This window comes from Pelodiscus sinensis, chromosome 2, assembly GCF_049634645.1.
Source record: "Pelodiscus sinensis isolate JC-2024 chromosome 2, ASM4963464v1, whole genome shotgun sequence".
Classification (NCBI taxonomy): domain Eukaryota; kingdom Metazoa; phylum Chordata; order Testudines; family Trionychidae; genus Pelodiscus; species Pelodiscus sinensis.
Window position 1 is genome coordinate 143,799,712 of NC_134712.1, and position 22,689 is coordinate 143,822,400.

The 22,689-nt window shown below is 41.9% G+C and overlaps 1 protein-coding gene across 1 annotated transcript in view; it reads left to right on the forward strand.

The window, feature by feature from the left end:
- GABBR2 (gamma-aminobutyric acid type B receptor subunit 2) overlaps positions 1-22,689 on the forward strand; it is an 856,335-nt gene that overhangs the window by 769,402 nt on the left and 64,244 nt on the right. Inside the window, exon 14 of the mRNA XM_075921529.1 lies at positions 14,439-14,549. Within this exon, the coding sequence (XP_075777644.1) occupies positions 14,439-14,549 (111 nt within the window). The remainder of the gene's footprint in view (positions 1-14,438; positions 14,550-22,689) is intronic.

Below are 22,689 nucleotides of genomic sequence, written 5' to 3' on the forward strand. Positions count from 1 at the left end.
GGCCCATGGTGCCCAGGTAAGACCAATGTGAGGGCCCTGGAAGCCTAGCTCCACCAGTTCAGGGCTGGGTCTTTCTTCTAGCCCCACTTGCCAGCCCCCACGCACCTTCCCCAAGCATCCAGGCAAGCTGCCTCACCTGGGAAACCTGACTTATGCCCTGCACTTCCTGCAGCCTGCAGCAAGCAGCTCTGGTCTGAGTGCTCTCCCTTGCTGGCCCTGGTTGCTGCAGCTGAGATAGGGGACAGATACATATGGCATTCCCACCCCAGACAACTCCTAGTGGGGCTTGGGTGAATGTGTGTGGTTCTGGGGGGGAAAGGGAGAGAGAGGAAGAAAAGGAGTAAGGGGAGATGCAGACCCGAGCCCCAACTCCTCCCACCCCTCAAAGCACTCATCCACCCCTAGAGCCTATACCCCAACATTCTGCCCACTTCTGAGCCCCTCCTACACCCAAACCCCTTGTCCACACCCTAGAGTTTGCACTACTGCAACTCAACCCTCTGCCCTGGCCCTAGCTCCTTCCACTCCCTAACCCCTCCTCTGCACCTTAGAGATTGCACCCCAACCCTCTGCCCCAGTTCTGAGCCCTTCCCACACCCCTCATCCCCATCCTAGAGCTAGAGTCCTCCCCTCTCCCCCACCCCAGCATCCTCAAAAGGCAGATGTGGGGTGGGCAGGACTTGGACCCACTCTGGGCACCATCCAAAATTATATAAACCTGCCACCTTTACACATGTAATCAGGCTAGATTCTCTGGTGGTCTCTTCTGGCCTTAAGGTCTACGACTCTAAAAATCTCCATCACTTTAATACTTTTGTCTCCAGGGGAGGTATATAATTTACTATATAAGAATAAAAATGATTGGTCCTTACTCATGTGAACAATCCCAGTGAAATCAGTGGGACTACCTATGTGAGTAAGGATTGAGTCCTTTCTTCTATACTCTGTAAGTTTTTACATTAAATGAAACTTCCCTTGTTCTTTCAATAAATTTCAGTTGTATACTATCTAAAATAACTCTGATATTCATGTATATGTATCCACACAATAAAATGTCTCCATCTATTTTCTTTTAGAGATTATAGCCCTGGTTACTTGTTTTCTCAACATAATGAGAAGTGAATTGAAATAAATTACAAAAACATTCCCCAGCAATTTCATAACCCTGAATCTCCCACCTAAAGTAACAAACAAAAAACAGAGTAAACCTTTGTTTAGGTTGAACCAAATTTTTTCTAGCCTTATTCTGTCTAGCTACACTCAGGCTTCTAAAGCTGAATCAGCCCTTTGCCTCCTCTAAAACGCCAAGCCAGACTGACTCTCGCAAACCTCTGGAGAGCATCGTAGCACCTAGTATGCTCCATCCATCAGCCCTCTCTTCCAGCTAGCAGCAATGCTGAACTTCCCTCAACTCTAGGAAAATTTTTCACTGGAACCTTTTTACCTAGGTACATAGGTGCTGAAACTAGGGGTGCTGCCACACCCTGGGACTTTGAAGTGGTTTGCATTATAAAGAGGTTTTACAGTTTGGTTTGATGGCTCTGAGCACCCCCACTATATAAACTGTTCCAGAAACTCTTGTTATGCAATAAGGGGAAAAACTTAATCCTTGCACCCAGCCTGAATACCTAGGCTGGGTTCTGAACAAGTTCATAGGAAAAAAAGAATCCTTATCCCAGGCTATAGAAGGTCTGAGGAGAACACTGCAGCAGCTAGTGAGGCCAAATGAGTAGTTTGTGGAATTCTAAAGGAGTAGAGTTTCCAGATACTTTCAAAAAATAAATACCGAAGATGGCGGGAAAAAAATTAGTTGAGGAAAAAAAACATGGGACACCAAATTTGTTGAGAAAAAAAAAAGGTCACCGTGCCTTTACATCTCCATGATCTCTCCACCCCCTCCAGACACAGCAGGGGAAGAATGCTTCCACTGGCCTTCCGCCCAAGATAAACAGAAAATACTGGACATTTTATATGTCTGGTATTTTATGGGTTTTTTTTACTGGTCAGAGGCAGCGAAAACCGGACACCTGGCAACCCTATAAAGGAGCTGCATAATAACAGTTCCATTTGGCTCTAGCCTCTCCTGACAGTCCTGTGTCTCACCCATTACTGGCCTCTTGCCTCATGTCACCGAGTAATCACACCTGGCCCAGTGCTGAAGACACTCTACTAAACCTTGTAGTATTTGTCCACGTGGCCCAAGCACATATTTAGGAAGTTTTAGTCATATTAGGACAGGACAGGACAGGATTGGAATTCAAAATGATCTTGACAAATTGAAGCCTTGGTCAGAAATTCACAAGATGGAATTCAATAAAAACAAATGAAAAGTGTTACAGTTGGGAAGGCCCAAATGAAATGCACAAATACAAAATGGGGAAGGTCTGGCTAGGTGATAATGCTGCTGAAATGGGTCTGGAAGTTATAATGGATCACAGATTATCCATTGGCAACAATATGGTGCAGTTGTGAGTAAATGCTAATGTTATTCTGGCGTGTATTAACAGGAGTGTTATCGCGTGCAAGATATGGGAGGTAAGCGTCCCACACGATTTGGCATTGGTGAGTGCTCAGTTGGATTACTGTATCCAGTTTTAGACAAGATACTTGGGACAATAATCCTTTCCGGGTTCAATTTCTTTCAGGGAATAAAATAATGAGTAACTCCCACTGACTGCACAGGGATCAGGATTGGACCCTTCAGTGCTTTTATACATTAAGGAGACCTCAGCTATGTCAATTGCATAGCTTGAAGTGCAAATAACTTAACTCGGTTTTTAGTGCTGTCTACACAGCAGGAAGTCAAAAGGAAGAACACTCTTCCTTTGACTTCCCTTACTCCTCATGAAATGAGGGTTACCATGAGTCAGAGTAAGAAGTCCTTCAGCTCAACATTATTTCGGAATAAAGGCTTGTAGTGTAGACGTGCACTGTGTTACTTCGGAATAACATAAATTATTCCAAAATAATACTCCTGTGCAGATGTACCCATTGGCTGCGTCTAGACTGGCAGGTTTTTCCACAAAAGCAGCTGCTTTTGCAGAAAAACTTGCCAGCTGTCTACACTGGCCACTTGAATTTCCGCAAGAACACTGATGATCTCATGTAAGATTGTCAGTGTTCTTGTGGAAATGCCATGCTGCTCCCGTTCGGGCAAAAGCCCTCTTGCGCAAATGCTTTTGCGTAAGAGGGCCAGTGTAGGCAATGCGGTATTGTTTTGCACAAAAAAGCTCCGATCGCGAAAATGGTGATCGGGGCTTTCTTGTGCAAAACCATGTCTAGATTGGCACGGACGCTTTTCGCAAAAAGTGCTTTTGCGGAAAAGCGTCCGTGCCAATCTAGACGGTCTTTTCTGCAAATGCTTTTAACAGAAATTTTTTCCGTTAAAAGTATTTGCGGAAAATCATGCCAGTCTAGATGTAGCCATTGTGTTTTCAGAGAATTCTTGACATTAATATATCAGAATATTTGTTTCTTTCATTTCTTGTAATTCCATATCTGGTAGCATTATTTTTAGATAATGGCATCTATTTTTTTTAAAAATGTAGATCGGTAGATTAAAATTAAAATGGCACTAGGCTGTGGAATTATTGAGCCATTCCTCTCCAGGAAACGTGGCTCTCAAAAATCAGCTTCTCACACAGACGCAAATCAACCTCCACTGGATAAAATAATAAATTATGAATTCATGCCATTTGTAAGTAAAAATAAGAGAGCATTTATAATACACCAGCCTATGAATAGCTCTAATAGTATCTTGTCCTTTCTAAATACCAGTAAACTACAGTATGTATGATTAGTATTTTATGGAATTATTTGTATCAAGACAGATGGAGAGCAAGAAAGCAGATTTATTTCAAAGATGATAATATGTGAACATCACTGAGGCTGAATCACAAGTGCTCTTTTTATTGCAAGAGATGAAATTTCAGTGGTTATCTATGACATGGCATTTTTTGTTTCATTTTCCGTGCTTAATCATAACCCCAGTTTGTTTTATCCTATCTGTCTTTGTAACAAGTTCTATGATATTAAATAGCTACATTAGACTACTTGAAACCCATGAAAAATGTAGGTGCCTTATTACTCTGGTAATAGTGTTGTGATGAGACAGTACATTTTTCTACATCTTACAATAATTCCCATAAATAAAATTACATATAATATATATAAAATGTGGCATTAATATCAGTATAGCTCTGTATAGTTGCATTGTATCAGACATCATTGCATGGTGCTCAGCTAGCTGAGCATTACAGAATTACCATCAATCACACACGTATGCCAGTCCAAAAATATGACTAGAAATGAAGATTTGGAAATTGTGAAGTGAACAGCATTTCCATTGAATTGTCAGTTTCCCAAAAGAGCAATTTTTTAAGGCTCCATTGAAGCAAGGTAACTTGGAAGACAAAAGTTCATGTTTTGGGAAGCTGAATTTCAGTATAAGGGATAGGAAAAAAATAAAGTCACCCTGAAAAATTTACTATGGAGTAGCCAATTCTGCCCTTTATCTTACTAGATAAGGTGGTAGGCCTAAGGTCAAATCCTGTAAGGTATGAACACTGGCTCTCTGACATCCTGAAACTCAATGGACATATTTGTGTGGTCTTTATTGGGAGGGAGGAGTTAAGCTTGGAGGAAGCACCCACCTCTTCTTAGTCTCATGAGGAGACTGGAGTGTATGAGAATATTGACTCTGCAGGCATTCTGTGATACTGTTTCATGGACTCAGAGATTCACAGCCAGAGGAGAATATCATGGTCATTTAGTCTGACATGCAAATTGCAGGCCATAGAACTTCACCCATTCCTACTTTCTGGCCCAGTTACTGAAGTTCTCAAATCATGATTTGAAGACTTCAAGTTGCGGCGAATGTACCATTTACTCGAGTTTAAACGTGTGACACCCCCGCGTCCCCTGTCCCATGCTGCAGGAGAAGCTGAAAAAACCCCAGAGCCTTTCCCAAGTTGAACTAAGGAAAATTCATTCCTAACCCCAAATATGGCAATCAGTTAGTCCAGAAGATGCTGGCAAGACCTGGGAAGGAATTCACTGTAGTAACACAGAGACCTCCACATCTTGTGTTCCAGCTCTAGCCCTTGGGGATATTTGCTGCTAGCATTTCCAGATGAGCCATTGTGCCTCAGTTTTCCCATATGTCAAATTAAGATAAATGCTTCCCTACCAAAGTGGTGCTATGAGACTACATTCCCCTGTGTTCATAATGTACTCAAACTTTATAGTGATAGGAGCCATGGAAAGGGCTAAAATTCTAAAATAAATTAATTCTCAGATTTGGAGGTCTATGCATATGCATGGGCCAGCTGCACATTTGTCTTTGAATCATCATCAGTGAGACCGAGTCTTTGCTGTGTAGACATACCCACAGAGCTCTATTATGGATATGGGAAAAGTACTCCAAGTGTCACAGCTAAATGCAAAGTGGAACAGAATGTTTAGTAGAAACAGTTACCATATATTGTGGGGGGCCATTCAAGGTAGCATGGACCATTAACATCCCTACAGTCCTAGACCAAAAGAGGGGGTTAGTGAGTTACAGTCTGTTGTAAATAGCCATAAATCCAGTCTCTCTGGATGGCCATGATATTTAGTGTCTAACAAAGTAATGAATTTAAGCTCCTGGGCTTGTCTTTTGAAACTGCTGTTTGGATTTCCTTTGGGGATGAGGACATGTGCCTATCACAACACGTGATGTATCTCATCCAGTATTAAATGCCCCAATAATAACAATGTGGGTGAAACCATACAATCATTGCACTCTTAAATGAACTCACACTGGAAAATGATAAAAGACAAAAACACTCTACCACTTGTGGGTGAACACAAAGTGAGCACTCTGTGACTGACCAGTCTGTCTTCATTGTCAAAGGAAACCTGCACAACACTTCCAAAAGATGAGTCTGAGAGTTACATTGATAACTCGACTAGACCCTATTCTTTTTAATCTCTTCGGCTACGTCTAGACTGGCATGATTTTCCGCAAATTCTTTTAACAGAAAAGTTTTCCGTTAAAAGCATTTGCAGAAAAGAGCGTCTAGATTGGCATGGATGCTTTTCCGCAAAAGCACTTTTTGCGGAAAAGCGTCCATGCCAATCTAGACGCACTTTTGCGCAAAAAAGCCCCGATCGCCGTTTTCGCGATCGGGGCTTTTTTGCACAAAACAAATCTGAGCTGTCTACACTGGCCCTTTTGCGCAAAAGCTTTGCGCAAAACGACTTTTGCCCGAACGGGAGCAGCATAGTATTATATACTTTCTGCATAGTAACACCTGTTATGCAGAAAGTTGGCTACAAACCATCCACTTCAGGTCTGATAAGCACTTGTCCATACATTTGGTTTAGATGAACAATGTGTGGCATGCATCTTTTGAAAACTGAATTTCCTTTCCATATTTTGAAGAGAAACCTCCTCCTCAAGAGCGGATCCAGTAGCCCTTGCCCCCACCTAACTCCCAAGGGAAGAGGCTTCGCTGCCCTGCTGTAGTGAGGCCACCACTCGGGGAGCCAGCAGAGTTTAATCGATGCCATTAAGTGATAAGCTGATGTTTATCGGTTAAACGGATAATCAGATAAACTCTAACAAAATCCTACCACAAACTGCACTGAGCTCCAGAAGTGGCTGGCAACATGCCTGGTTCTTAGATGGTGGGGAGGACAGGAGCGCGCAGGACTCTGTGCACTGCCCCTGCCCTGAGCACCAGCTTCCTACTCCCATCAGCTGGGAACCTGCTGCTGGCTGCTTCTGGGGCGCAGAATGGTCTGTGGTGCCAGGACAGGCAGGAAGCTGCCTTAGCACCGCCGCTGCACTGCTGACCGGGATCTGCTCAAGATAAGCACTTCCTGTCCCAGCCCTGACCCCCTCCCCCAAGCCAGAGTTCCCTCCTATACCCCAGAGCTCTCATCCTCAGCCCCACTTCAGAGCCCACACTCCAGTCAAATTATCTTGGGTCATGGGCATCAACAATGTTCTTCAACTGTGTCATGAAAAAAGGGTTTGAAAACCACTGCTCTAAATCATGTACCAGCTGTTGCTGGGAAACAGGAATGGTTTGGAAGCTGAGAAGCTGCAACAAATGAAAAAGGACAAATTAAAAGAAGACTAAAAGAAAGAGAGATAGAAACAAGAGGTAAATTAGGGGAGGAAAGAAACACAAAATCTAATGGGGAAGGAAGAGAGTTCATTAATTGGACTACTGTTATATTATCCAGTCTTCTTCCCTGCAATGTACGATTGTTTCCTAGCATATACTTTGTAGTGTGTATCCAGTCCAGTTTAAAAACCCCATTGGCTGGAGCTTCCAGCACTTTCACTGGGCTATGTCAACGCCTCAATCATTTCACTGTTTAAGTATCAACATCAAGAAGATGTATGTCATGGTATTATCACAATTCAGGGCAACCAGACCTATATTTCCTTCAATACTCCAGCAAGGCTACTCTTCCTCAGGCTTCCAGCTCCTCGGCATGGGTGAGCACCCACATCTTACTCCCTTCTGAGGGTGTGTCTAGACCACAGGATTTTTTCAAAAAAAGTGGCCTTTTTTCGAAAAAAACTTCCTCTGCATCTAGACTGCTGCTGCATTCTTTTGAAAGTAAATCGAAAGAACGTGGCAGTTTTTTTGACCGCGGAAACCTCGTTTTACGAGGAAGAATGCCTTTTTTCTAAAGTGCTTTTTCGAAAAAAGGCGCTATGTAATGCAAACTGTGCTTTTTCGAAAAGGAGCATCCAGACTGCCTGGGGGCTCTCTTTCAAAAAAGCAGCTTGCTTTTTCGAAAGTACTGGTTGTAGTCTAGCCGTAGCCGTAGTGGGATATTTCCTGGCTGTACAGTTCCTTGTTACACATAGGGGAGACTAACTGCCCAAGTATACCTGCTTGCTTTCTCTTCAGAATGATGACGGAGTGATTGTCAACAGTTATAACTCACCACACTGCTCTTCCCATGCAAACCCATTTTATCCTTAAGATACAAGGACATCAGAGAAACTATTACAACCAACACAAGTACCTGCATATATGCTAGCAAGCTTACCACAGATCACCCCGACCTTAACATGAATTCTGACATGGGCCCACCCAAGCCAGGGGATTCCCTGTGGTAACAAGTTCCTCACAGCTTCAGCTCAAAATATGAATGCAGTCTAATGAGACTTCAGTAGGCCAGTCCTTCCAACACTTCCTAGGATTGGAGCTGTCTGTGGACCAGTCTTGTCCATTTGCTGGATCAAGAAGGACCTGAGCCAATTTAAAACCAGGTTATTTTTCTGATCCCCACTCCCCTCCTTTTTTTTGTTTGTTTTTTTGTCAGTCCCTGTAGAATCCAGTTTGAACTAGTATATGCAAATTGCTTTGGGGGAGGTGGGTTGAAAGGGCTGATAAGGGAGGAAGTATATTAGCATCCCTCTCCCTACTAGAGAAGGTATATACAATTCCACAGCAACATATACCCAACTGCATTTTTAATTCAATGGACCCCAAAGGAATGAACTTTAATTCAGTAAAGTTTATCTTAATTCCTTAAAGTTTGTTCAGGCCATTTCAGAATATTGTCAATCTGTCACACATATATCAAAGCACAGTAATTGTTTTGTACTAGATTGAGTTATTATGTATCATAGATGTCTTGTGACACATTTGATTGCAGACTCAGAAATTAAACAAAGATCACTTTTCTTTTTATATACAGTGCTTCTCGTAAACAGACATCACACATTGGAGAACATTCTAGATGTTTCACCTCAGTTTAGTAACGTGTGGGTTATTTTGTATTAATGAACACAATCCAGAGGGTATGCACTAGTCCTCTCCTCGACTGGCACTTTGTCTATTACAGACTCTTTTATTTGGTGCCTGTTCTGTCTCAGGGAAGGGTCCTACCAAATTTCAGAAGCTTGCTGTAAAGACTCCAGGCACTAGAAGTCTAAAACAGGATGTTTATAATGGGAAGTGCTGGGCAATCTAAAAACAGGGGTGGCTGCTGTTCCCCTATTAATAGTAATGCATATATACAAGAGGGTTAAGATAATTTCACAGGTAAACTGTTTATTGGTGTCTGAAAGTTTTTCTCTAGACTCAGCAGGTTTGGCATAGACTAGAGTAAGCATTTTATTGGGGATGATGTGCAACTCTAATGTGAAGTTAACAGAATAAACTGTTTATGTTGAGCTGCTTGAAAGCATTACAAAAACTGATGCCAGTATCAGAAACCTTATTAGGTTTCAAATAAAGTAGGAAAGCTTCACCCTAATCACAGACAGGAGGTCTTCAGGCTTTTGCTGATGACATGCGAAAGCCATTCAATTGCTTTCTATAAAAGAAAAGGGCAGAATTCCAGGACATATGCAGTCCTGGGTAGGTTTTAAGCTGTCATCTTCTTTACACCCAAACTCTCCAGCAATAGCAAAGTGTACAAATGGCGTTGTTTAGTGAGGTCAGTGAAGTGCTGTATTCAGTTGTAATTATGGATTTTTAAAACATTGTTTGGACATCAGAAAAGACCGTATTTATTTGCATTTATCTAGCTTTTAGCCAGGTTTGGTAAATTCATTCAAAATCATCAATATGTCAACCAAAAGGCAAATAGAGACAATGAAGCAGGAATAGCGTCCCACTGTATTGAAAAATAAAACACAGAAATCCACATACAGCAAAATAATTGCCACCTATTTAGGAACACAGACGATTCATAATTTATTAGGAGTCAACAAAATGCATTTGCAAATATTAAGACTTTATGGATCTGAAGCCTACTTTAAAAGGGTCCAGTATTTTCTAATTAAGTAAATTTTATGATTATGAGTATCAGTATGTAGTTGCGTACTGCCTGGCTGGTAGACACGCTCACACTGCGTGAGCATGTCTACCAGCCAAGCAGTACATAACTACATAGAGGAGGGGGGAGGGGATGAGGCAGGATGGAATCCCTGGGGCCAGACTCACCCATGCACCCCGCAGGGACCGTGCACGGGACAGGCAGCGCCCCAGGATCTGCGCCCAGGCCAGTCCCGCTCCCTGCCGGCCAGTTCCCCCTCCCCCCCACTTCTCCTCCTGGCCAGCCCCGCTCCCCCAACCCCTTCCCACCCAGCCCTGCTTCCCACCAGCCAGTTCCCTCCTCCCCTCCCCAATCTGCCCCAGATAGCCCCACTCCACCCAACCCTCTCCCACCTAGCCCCGCTCACCTCCTGGCTGGCTCCTCCCCCTGTATCTGAGCTCAAATGTGTCTGTTGTTTTTTTGAAATCCTCTGGTAACCCTAAAAGAGAGTGCTCTCAAATACAGAAGCTTTTCTAATTTTGGCACTGATACGTGGCTTTATCGTGCGAGGTACTGAGCATCCTTGGCTCCCATTGAAGCACCTTGCAAGACTGGGCCTTTCTTGTTTTCAGAGGGAGCCTTGCCTGTTCTTTTAGGATCTAACTCAGAATCTCAGAAAAGCCCACATTTATTTCTAAGCACATAATGTCCATTGCAGACTCATTTTAATGTAATTTTGGTATGGTTTTCATTAAGGAAATTATGTATTCTTCTCCGGTAGAATTTTAAAATAGTTCAGCACTTTTTTATATATCATTTTCGCCTGCTTTTCTATTTTGAGAAAAGAGCTTGTGCTTTGTCTCCAACCCTAATAACAGAACAGAACTTACATTTGAAATACGTTTGAACATAACTACATTCTCTTAAGAGAAAAATACCTTAGTGAAAAACTGAAGAGTGAGAATTTCACAGGCCTCACTGCTGGGTGGTAGAGCTGCACTTCACGGATCCTTTGTGCCTACAAAATATCGTCAACACCTTGACCCTGTAAATCATTCTGGGTTCAGCAAACAGCACAAGACTGTTGAGCTTCAAGGCAAGCATAACTACTGGCTTCCATGCTGTCAGAATTACGGTGAAGCATCAGGACCCAAACACCACTCTACTCCTGTGAGCTTAAAAAGGAGAAAGGCAGTGGGCAATGGATGGGCATAGCTGAAAAGACATGAGCCCAGATCCTGGGTTGGTGTGAACTGGTGTAACTCCCCACTGCTAAAAATTAGACATTGGGGGGATACTGTAGATCTAAAAAGACAAGAACATATCTCACAACTCAGAAAAGGATGCATACCAGAACTCAAAGAGGCATGGGAGATCAGCTCTGGATTTTTTTTAAAACTATTTGGCCTTGTAATGACTTAAGGCAAGGTTCCAAAACTTAAAGTAAAGGTATCTTCAGACAGTCCTGTTCATATGAAAATGTTGACATGACTGAATTTTTAGGATGGCAATTCTCACGTGAACTTTTCTCCATTTCATTAACAAATGATGGAAAAGCCAGAACTCTTTATCCTCAGGTTGGAATGTCAAATTACATTTGGTACAGAATGTAATATATTTTTCTGCCACCTGACAGCCTTACTCTGAGAGGTGATGAGTACCTCTAGCTCATTTTTATATTAATGGGTGTTGCAGGTGCTCAGTGGCTGTCAGAGTGTGGCTATACACTGCTTATAAAGAGATAGAATCCTCCTCCAGGACCTCTTTTATCTGAGAGATGTTTGCCATTCATATTATCCTATTCAGGGTTACTACTGTGTAGGGGTGGACGTAACTTGTCATTCCGTTGTCAAGGACACAGAGAAATAACCATGGATTGTGAGAAATTTTCCCACAATCCTCTTTCTTTTTATGTCATTCTTTTTCTTTGTTTTCTGTCTTTTTGTTATTCTTTTTTGCTATCTGAGGTCAGCGGTAGCCAGGCAATTATGCTTTACATATGGAAGAGTTGATGAGGGAAATGGAGCAGGAGCTTGATTCTGCACTCACTGAAATCTACAGCAAAATTCCTACTGACGCTAAGATTGAATATAATAATAATGGTCTCTTGTTTTCTGAACTCCTTCTATGAAAAAAAATTGCTTCTCTATTTGAGTCAAAGAAAATCTGATTTTTCCCTTGCTTGGATAAGTCAATATTTTTCTTCCTCAAAGATTGTATACATGTAGCCAGCTGCAAAAGGAAATGATTGAAGTGAATTCCCCTGGTACTGGCACACATGCATAAAGTTAAGCACATGGTGATCTACCTCAGCTGAAAATCTGGCCCATCATTTTAAATTGGAAAGAGTGACTTGCTTTGAACATCTGTGCCTGTATGTCAGGTTCAAATCGAAAGGAAAACAACATAAGAATACACAACAACTTTGGATAGATTGGTACAGCAGAATATTCCTATCAATGTAATGCAGCATTACAATCACTAGTCTAATTTTCAAAAGAAGCAGTAGTATGTCCATGTACAGAGGGCAACATTAAAAAGCAATCATTTACCACCATATGCTATACATTCTAATGAGAGGCAGTTCTGTAGGTTTGCTTTTTAATTGTCTATTGTATTTGCACAGGGTGAACCCGTAGCTTGGGGAGGCTAATCCCCACTCCCATCCCTGCTACTTACGTCCAAGGCCCTGCCCCTTTCATACCTGCCAAAGCCCAGCCCCCCACTGTGGCTGGTGACCTCAGCCCTGCATCCCCAACCCTTCTTTCCCACTGTGGGGCACCTGTCCCAAGCTAGCTAGCAGCCCCGGAGCTCTTTGAGTCCTAGCAGCACGGCCCCAGCCACAGAATGCTGGGGGAGCAGGCCGCAGAGTGCCCATCACCAGCTGTCATCATGATAGGACAGAAGAGCCACTGGTAGCAGAACGGGAAGCAGAAGAGTGACAAGGGGCAGATTGTGGGCGAGGCCACACCTGGCTGTTTGGGGAGGCTCCGCTTCCCCCATCCTATGATACCCATTGCCCATGTGTATTTGCAAAACAAAAATTCTTGAGACGTCTATGAGTATCTGATATAACTTCTTCCCACATCCCACAGAAGCAGGGCTGCCTTAAATTGTCTATTCCCTCTGCACATCCTCTCTTCTGAGGGTGAATGGAAGTGATGAGGGCTTCTAGCAGCATTAATTTGTATAGAGATTTTCACTAGGTCTCAAGGGAAGCTTGCTGCAGAAAGTTTGAAATGAGTTATATTCTGTAATGAGGTTTTGCTGCAGTTTCCACAGTGAAATGACAATAGTATAACCCAAGCACTTGGTTTATCTCAGGTCAATAAAACAAACAATAGCCTGGAACACACTACAATCAACGGTCCCGCTAATTTTTTGCATCCATGCATGGAATGAATTTTGGTATGTGCACCAATATGGAGATGATGTGTGGTGGGGGTTGGGACAAGGTTCACATTGTGGGAGGAGGATTGGTTGCAGTGGGTGAAGCCTCCATCTATGGGTGAGGGCTGTGTGGTGGGGCCAAGGATGAAGGATTTTGCATGCAGGCTGTTCTGGGGCATGGTGGGGAGTGAGGAATTTCTCCATCCCTCTCTCCCCAAACAGTCCTGGGGCTTGGAGAGAGTGTCTTCTCTCTGGCTGCAGCTCTCACAGTAGGGATAGGCAACCACGAGTAGTGGGTGGGCCACATGAGTGGCCCTCCTTTACTTCAGTGGGCCACAGCAGCTCATGGCCCACTGTGGTTCCACCTGCAGCCCCACAACCCTCCTGTCTGGCCCCTCTCTCTCCCAGGACTTTCAGAGCATGCAAGTCACCTAATTCACACTCCATCCTCTCTCCCCTTTTCTTCCTAGAACTGGAACACCTCCAAAAGTACTGGGAAGGAGGGGGGAGTGGATATCCAGGGGGTCCATGGGCCACAGGTCGCCCACCACTGCCTCACACTCCAAGTTCCCTGCCTACCCCCTAGTCTCCACCTCATACTACACTTCTTTCCTTTCCAGGCCCCTGTGGCTAAGTGCTTGTGTAACTCCCCTCATCAGGTGTGTGGTCCTTGATATACTCCTGAGTTGTCATGCACATTGTGTGTGTCTCATTGCGTACTCAGCCACTGATCTGTGACACAAAACATAGGGTGAAATGAAGATCGATTTTAAGTATATTTATTTTCATGGCTGCATGTTTGAGCTATATCCATTTGAGGTTGGTTTTTTTTACTATATTTACCAAATTAGCTGTCCAAATAAAAAAGATACAAGTAGTTTTATTTCCTTCACTTACACAGAATGCCTTCCCAGATATTTTTCTCATGGTAGTTTTGCGTTAAGTAAACTATAACGGATTCATGTGATTGACTGTATTAAAGAAAGAGAATCACTGGACACATGACCAGCATTCCTTCTGCTTTCTATTTTGCTGTGGCAATGTAAGCGTGAATCTATCTATCACCTTCCTTTCTCTAATCACTGTTTTTTATTAAACTCCTTTGAGCCTTAAGGGATCATACCATTAAAAGTCTCACTAAAGTTGGCTTTTCTTTTCTACACAGATGCATGTATCCCAAACCACTGGAATAGAATGAAATGGTGTCTGAGACATAAGTACTTGTCAAATATTAATTCAAATATTTTACTCTTTATTTTTTCTTCCCTTTGTAGCCGGACCCTGCAGGCAGAGATATTTCCATACGTCCAATTTTAGAACACTGTGAAAACACTCACATGACCATTTGGCTCGGCATTGTCTATGCCTACAAAGGGCTGCTCATGGTAAGTATTGGTTGGTTTACATAACAGTGCTATCTAATTGCTACACTTTGGTAAAAATAAATTACCTTCCTGATGGATAGACATAAGTTAAACCCTTGAATAAATTATTTTTAGAGTGGACGTGATAGTATGTTAATTAACAAGGACATTATTAAATACAACACTGAATTACAACACCTAATAGATACAACACAAACTAAGTAATTTGGCAATGAAAGAATGGAAATTTGAGTGAAAAAATAATCTGAATTCCTTTAGATCTCTTTAAATGGAATTGCCTTTAAATCTCTAAAACTATTGGCCTGGGCTAGTATTTCTTGCATTTTTAAAAAATATTTGCAATTGTAATACAGGTTGAACCTCTCTAGACTGGCACCCTTGGGACCTGACCAGAGAATTTGCCAAATCACAAGGCTCTAGTAAGCAATATAGTCTAGCAGCAGTACCAACACTTTCATTGATGACTGGGCTCTTGGAAGACATTTAGGGGTAAATTAGAGCAGGGGTTTTCAAACTGTGGGTTATAGCTTGTAAGAGCAAGCCACTAGCTGGCTGTGAGCTGCTTTGTTTACCTGTACCTCCACAGGTACAGGCGATCGCAGCTCGCGTTGGCTGCAGATCACTGTTCCCGGACAATGGGAGCTGCTGGAAGTGGTGCAGAGGAGCAGGTAAATAAAGCTCCTTGCAGCCAACTAATGGATTGCCCTTACAAACCATGACTCAAGAATTTGAAAACCCTTGAATTAGAACTAAATGACAGCACAGAACACTGAGAGCCAAGACTGGTGGGTGTAAACAAACTTTATGGAACCACGGAAAACTTGACCATACATATGATAAGTAGACATCTGGCTAAATAAAATCAAACCGGACCATGGGTGTTGCTGGACCAGAGAGTGCCAGACTAGAGAAGTTCAACCTGTGCAAGCTTATCTTTGACATATTATTTAGAACTGCTTGCAAGATTTAGGGTAATTTTTTCAAATGGGTCTAAGTGACTTAAAGTATGTCTTTCTTGCAGTTAAAAACCTATGGCTTGCCCATGACAGCTGACTCAGGCTAGTGGAACTCAGACTGGGGGGTTGTTTAAGTGCAGTGATGTTATTCAAGCTCAGGGCTGAGCTCGGGCTCTAGTATCCTATCAGGTGAGAGGGTCCCACCTGCAACCAAAGCTCACAGTTGTACAGTCCCACAGTCCGAGTCTGTGAGCTGTGTTAGCTGGCATGGGACAGGCATGCATTGTAATTGTAAAGTAGACATATCTTGGGGAGGCCTCAATCCAATAGAAAGTCACTCTAAGTCACTTAGGCATTTCTTGAAAATGCTACCAATATTGTTTTGGTTCTTTCAGAGTTTTCATAATACTAATCACTAATTCTATGTGAATAGTAAACTTTCTGTTAAGCAAAATCTACCTCAGATCTAGCTAACTTGGAAAACAAAATACTTCTGAAACTTAGAAAGGGTTGTAGAAGACATACATACCATTTTTTTAGTAAATAAACATGGGACACATTCTGCCCTCAGATACATGCAGACAGTTCCCATTTAAAATGAGTGCCTACTTGCAACTAAAGAGAGCACTGAGTTCATGTCTTTGGATCCAATTGCTGATAAGCCTTTAACTTTATCTTAATATATATCCTATGCAATACTAAGGCTGAATGATGATTGATATATGTAATGTTGTTGTAGCCGTGTTGGTCTCAGAATATTTAAGAAAGACTAAGATACTGTCGACAAAACTTCTGTCGACAAAGAGCGTCTAGACTACATTGAGTTCTGTTGACAAAGCAAGCTGCTTTGTCGACATGGTAGTGTAGACGCAAAGGACAGTTTACATGCAATAACACCTTCTGTCGACAGAAACTCTGTCAACAGAAGGCGTTATGCCTCGTAAAATGAGGTTTACCAGCGTCGACAAAACTGCTGAGTTCTGTCAACATTATGTCGACAGAACTCAGTGGTAGTGTGGACGCAGGTATAGTTTTGTCGACAAAAGTCCACTTTTGTCGACAAAACCATGTAGTCTAGACACACCCTAAGTGGGTAAGGTAGCATATTTTACTGAAGCAAATTCTGCTGGTGAGAGAAACAAGTGTAAGATTGAAAAGCTTGTTTCTTTCACCAACAGCAAGAAATATTAGCTTACTCACCTTGATTATTGGTATGTTAGTTGCCTTAATGAATGATGGGCTTCTTTGATTCTGTAATAATATTCAGTGATATCTACTGTGTCTTCCCAATTTGGCACTGGTAAACTAGCTAGAAACATCCATAGGGGGTGTAAGTCTGTAACTGGAAAAAAATTAAAAAACTATGAATACTCTAGCAGCGCCCTAAAGACTAACAAAACATGTAGATGCTATCATGCGTTTTCATGGATACAACCCACTTCTTCAGATAAATGCAGTATTAACAGTCCAGTTACAAAATAAATAGGGGATAGAGGGGAGAAGAAGGAAGGGGGGAAATAGTGCATTAGCGTGTTCATGTTTCATGAAGCTGATAGAGAAGGTGCAAATTATTCTTAAGTACCCATTGTTTGCTTGATTAAGTCATTAGGATGTGGAAGGTAGCATACTAGCCAGGTAATGTCTTTATTCATAACTTTGATATGGGTTCCAAACTGGTAAATGAAGATAAGCTCTAATGCTTCCCTGTGTATTTAGCTTGTGGAATTTGCCTGAAACATGATGACTTTGAGATCCATTAATAGGTGCCCAGGCAGGTTATAGTGTTCTCCAACAGGTTACTGTGTGTTGCATTTTCAGATATCTCATTTCTGTACATTAATTCTTTCCCATAGAGACTATCCAGTTTGGCCAATATACATGACAGTGGGGCATTGCTGGCATTTGATGGCATAAATCACATTAGTGGATGTGCAGTTAAATGAGCCTCTAATGTAGTGTCTAAAGTAATTGGGTCCAGTAATGAAATCCCTTGTGTAGATGTATGGACAGAGTTGGCACTGGGGCTGATTGCAGGGGTGGGTTCCTGGAAGATTATGATGGAAGTGTGCTGTGTGGTTACTGGAAAGAATTTGTTTGAGGTTAGGTTGTATGTAAGTAAGGATTGGGGCCTTTCCCCCTCGAGGCCTGTGAAAGTGTGGGGCTGTTTTCCAGGGCAGGTTGTGAATTGTTGATAATGCATTGGAGGGGTTTAAGTTGTGGTGATGACAAATGATGTTCTGTTGTTTTCTTCTTGGCCTATGTTGAAGTAGTTCATATCTGGTAACTCTTCTGGCTCTATCAATCTGTTTTTTCACTTCTCTGGGTGGGTATTTAAGTTTTAAGACTGCTCTATATAGATCCTGTGTTTGTCCCTTTCTGTGGGATTGGAGGAAATTCGGTTGTATTTTAGGGCTTGGCTGTAAACAATAAAGATTGAGAAATATTTCTTGGATAGAAGCTAGAGGCATGAAGGTAAGTGTAGCATTCAGCAGGTTTCTGGAATAAGGTGGTGGAAATGTATCCATCATGTAATTTTACTGTAATGTCAAGGAAGTGGATCTCTCATGTGGACTGATCCAGGCTGAGGTTGATGGTGGGTTGAAAGTTGTTAAAATCCCTGAGAAATTCTTCAAGGGGGTCTTTCCTGTGGGTCCATATGATGAAGATGTCATCAATGTAGTGTAAGTAGCATAAGGGTGCTAGAGGGCAAGAGCTGAGGAAACGTTGTTAAAGGTCAGCCATACTTTGGAACGGGACTGTTAATACTCCGTTCATCTGAAGAAGTGGGTTGTGCCCATGAAAGTTCATGATACCATCTACATGTTTTGTTAGTCTTTAAGGTGCTGCTAGACTATTCACTGTTTTTAAGTTTAGCCATTCTTCAACTGTAACCAGATTTTACATTCTTTACATATTTAGTTCTGTAATACAGTTTCGTAGTGTTTTAGGTAAAAAGGGTGATAACTGATATGCAAGGACAGCATTGACCAAGCTTCTTAAGTTCTAACATCAGCTTACAAAATTGTAAAGTGTTCACTCTGCATTTTCATAGGTAAAAAGTAGGCACAGATATTTGATACATTTTTCTCCACAATTCTGTTCATAAAAGTTAATATGTCAAAACTTTTGTCTGGTTCATCTACAGCAGTGTAATTTAAATTCATTAACAATTTTGAAGGATTCGCAGTGAATTGATTTTTTTTTTTTTGCAGAAATAATTATTCAAGAATATTTCCTATATAACTTTCTGTAGTTCATTTTTATAAAAATTCCAAGAAATTTTTCACATTTTTTTTAAAGTTGGCACTGTTTTTTGTTAAATTTCATTTTGGATAAAACTACCATTTTTTGACTAAACATTTTCTTTGAAACATGTTTACCATCAGTGTAACATTTATAATAACATGAAAGTACTTTTTTTGTGCTCTAGATTCTGATGGCATCTCTGTAAGGAAGATACTCTCATATATTTGAGTTCAGCTATACCGTTAGTGCTACTTGGTTGATCATTGCACCTTTGTCCCAGTGAAGTGTTTTGCATAGCCAGTTGAGAATTACATTACTATTTCAATAAAAATAATGTAATTGTCAACTAAGAATTACAGATTAGTAAGAACTTCAAAATTTGGCTACTGAGAATGTTGCTGAATCTTTTCTTGCCTGTCTCAACCACTACATTGGAAGCTGAACAAAAGTCCATACATGTTATGTGTGGGCAACTGAACACTACTAAGACATTCATCCACAAATAACTTGTAGGATAGAGACAATTAAAGCAATTAACACTAAATTGCAAATCTGCTTTTGTATCTAATTACAAACACAGGTCCAAGGGTGTGTCTAAACTACATGGCTCTGTCGATGGAGCCATGTAGATTAAGCTGATCAGCAGAGGGAAATGAAGCCGCGATTTAAATAATTGCAGCTTCATTTAAATTTAAATGGCTGCCGCGCTGAGCTGACAAACAGCTGATCAGCTGTTTGTCGGCTCAGCGCACTAGTCTGGACTCTCCCGCGCCGACCTGAAAGCCCTTTATCAACCTCCCCGTTATGCCTCGTAGGATGAGGTTTACCGGGGAGGTCGATAAAAGGTTTTCATATCAACAGGGGAGCGCCTAGACTGTCCACCAGCTTGGGCAAAGCTAGCACACATAGGTGTACTCTTCCTGGAAAATTCACCTCTACTTACAGTATAAAATGTACTCTAAAATAACATCAAGCCCAATGAATGTGGTATAACCAGCTGTGCTTACTGTCATAATTTAGAGCAATAGAAGTAAATTAGAGCATATGTATCATTACCTACTCATTATTATTCCCCAATATTCCCCAAAAAGAGTACTTAGACATTCCCCACATACTGTACACAGAAATAAGCAAACACAAAAGACTTACATTTTCAGTATATTTAAGTGCAATGCTTTCAGAGAGTGGCTGAAAGCATAGAGGTTTTTCCTGTATTGGCTTCAGTTTCTTCATGGTTTGTGTTCAAGGAACAATAGAAAAGTGGATCATATATTCTGTCTTTATCTAGTTTGTTGTAACTTGATATAAATATGCTGGTGTTCAAAAGTTGCCATGACCACCTAACAGCACATCTGTGATAATTTAGAAAGATTCCCTGGAGGCAATCTAACATCAGTTCCACAAATGTTTCTTGAAACATAAGGAAGAGAGCACATTGTGTGGGGATACCTTTCCCTAAATTCTAGTTACCGAGATACAGACCCTCACAGGTAGTTAGCCATCTAAATCTCAGGGGCCTAGTTCTTTAAGCCTGCGCTGGTACCAGACATTTTATAAAACATGGCTCCATATAGATCTATGTCTGCTTTGTGTTTGCTGTCACTATTTATATTGCAATGTTTATATCATGCACTGTTTCCATATTGCTAAGATGGGTTTTGTGTTTGTTAAATGACTACTGGCCCAGATTATGTCTGTATCAATTTCTTATGTGACCATATTCATTTGCCATTCTGCATATTTACTTCACTGATTTCTAAGCCTGCTCTTGAAGATGGTGTTCAGCCATCCCTTCATAAGTGACCCAGACACAGGGATTAAGTAGACTAATCCCTGAGTTGTGCCTTTCTGTATATGCCAGGGGCTCTTCATTTCCATTTCTAGCCTTTGATTCCTGGTATGTGGATAGGGTACACTTTACATCTAACAAGGGATGGTAGGTGCTAATGTCCATTACAGTGGGCCCACTGATATGTTTTTAGATGCTATGAGTGGCATACGCCTTTCTTTTTCTTTTTGTCTTCCATAGCCTGATTTCAGCTCTGAGATTTTCAGGCTGTATAATTCTTGTAAAGTTCGGCACACTGTCTTTTTTCTGATCCCCATGTACCTCTCCTCTGGAAACACACCCATTTGATGATGGTTTTTCCATTAGCAATTACAGTTTTTAGTCTATTGTCTAGATTTTAATATATTTAATGTGTGTGATAAGGGTTGTGGTGGACCAGGTGTCCAAGTGAGTAATACACCTGTCTTCCAGCTACTTGTCTCTACTGAGGGAGGAGGTGGTATGCCTGGTTCCTCCCCCTAGGTTAGAAATGTTTTGGTCTCATCCTGCACCTGGGCTTTTACCCTTAAGTGGGGCTTGAGAGGGACCTGGACCCTCCCTTTTTACTACGTCCCAGCCTAAGGTCCTCTGGGAGGTAACGCCAACAGGTTCCTTCTTAAAAGGAATCTAAGTTGGCCAACCAGGGCAGCTTCCTGCCTATGTGCTTCTTCACTTTGAGGAGTGGCTACTACAGTCCAAACACTGAATAGCTTCATTAAAAAAAACCAAATAAGTAAAGCCTGCTAGACATGCTTCTTCTCGTAGGGAGTAGTAGTTGGAAAAACTACTGCCTGTGGGCTTTACCCACTCAGTGTCCCATCTCAGGATTAGCCTTCTGCCTGGATTCTCAGAGATAGGCTGTCTCTGCAGCAGCCTGTCCACTATACATTGTCTGGGCTTCTGAGCTTCTTATTAACCTGCTCCTCCAAACAGAGCATACTTCGCAGGCCTGGAAGGACTGGGCTACAGGTGACCACTATGTGACACTCTTGACACCTGCCTCTAGTCACAAGCTGCCAATTTGCCTTTAATTTCTGTCCTTTTTAGTGCCTTCATTGCCAGGTGCTTCCTCTGTGGACTTGGCAATGATGCTGGCTAAATGGGTTTGACCAAGAACTCTTCAGCATCTCTGATGCTATGCAGGGTTGATAGCTCTTCTTCAGTCCCACAAATTGTTTCTTCTAGTGCAGCCAACAACTTGTGTTTCATAACAGGAAGTCCCTTCTGTCTTCAGCTAGTTTGGAAACTTGATACAACCACTGCAGATCATAATAACTGTTCCATCACTGGACATTATCATTACTGATATAGTAGTGTTCCTAGAAAGTATTCAAACACCCTTCTGCCAACTGCTGCCCTATTTCACCATTAGCACACCCCTGTTTCTCAGGTCAAAAGTTCAATTTGCAGATGGCTTGTAAACCTAGCCTAGATGGTCACCATCTTTGTTAACAGGGACAGCTCAAACACACAATCAAAAGGCCTAACAGCCAGCCACTTAGCCCTCACAAAGACATGATAAATACCCAGCTTGATCAGGTATATACACATCTACTATTAGGTTCTTCTACTTACAATCAGGTGGTTTTCAAAAGGAAATGTGACTGAATTTGTTGAAGATTGCAAATGATACTCTTCATTACTAATTCCACTTACTACTGATATATTGTGCTCATACCCATTAGCTAAATATGCACCTTGTATTATTTTCCAACATTATAAATCTTTGCTGCTGAAAAAGGAAGATTCTCTTACTAAACCAGGGTTGGGAAATAATTATCACAGGGAGGCCACTTAATGAATTTTGGTATGTGGTGACAGGCCTCCTCCACCTGCTGGAAGGGGCAGGGCCCGGGGCGGAAGGGACAGGGCCCAGAGTTGCCTGGGGCCAAAGGCTTTGAATTAAAAACCACAGCAAAGGGCTCACAGCCCCACCATTACCACATTGCCTGGCAACTGCTCAGGGTTGCTGTGGCCAATTAAAGGGCTTGTAGCTCTAGCCCCTGCCAGAGTGGCACCGAGACCATGAGCCATTTAAACAGGATCCTGCTGCCTGAGCCGTTGCCTCGAAATTCAATGGCATGGGCAGTAGAATATAAATAGAAAGTGG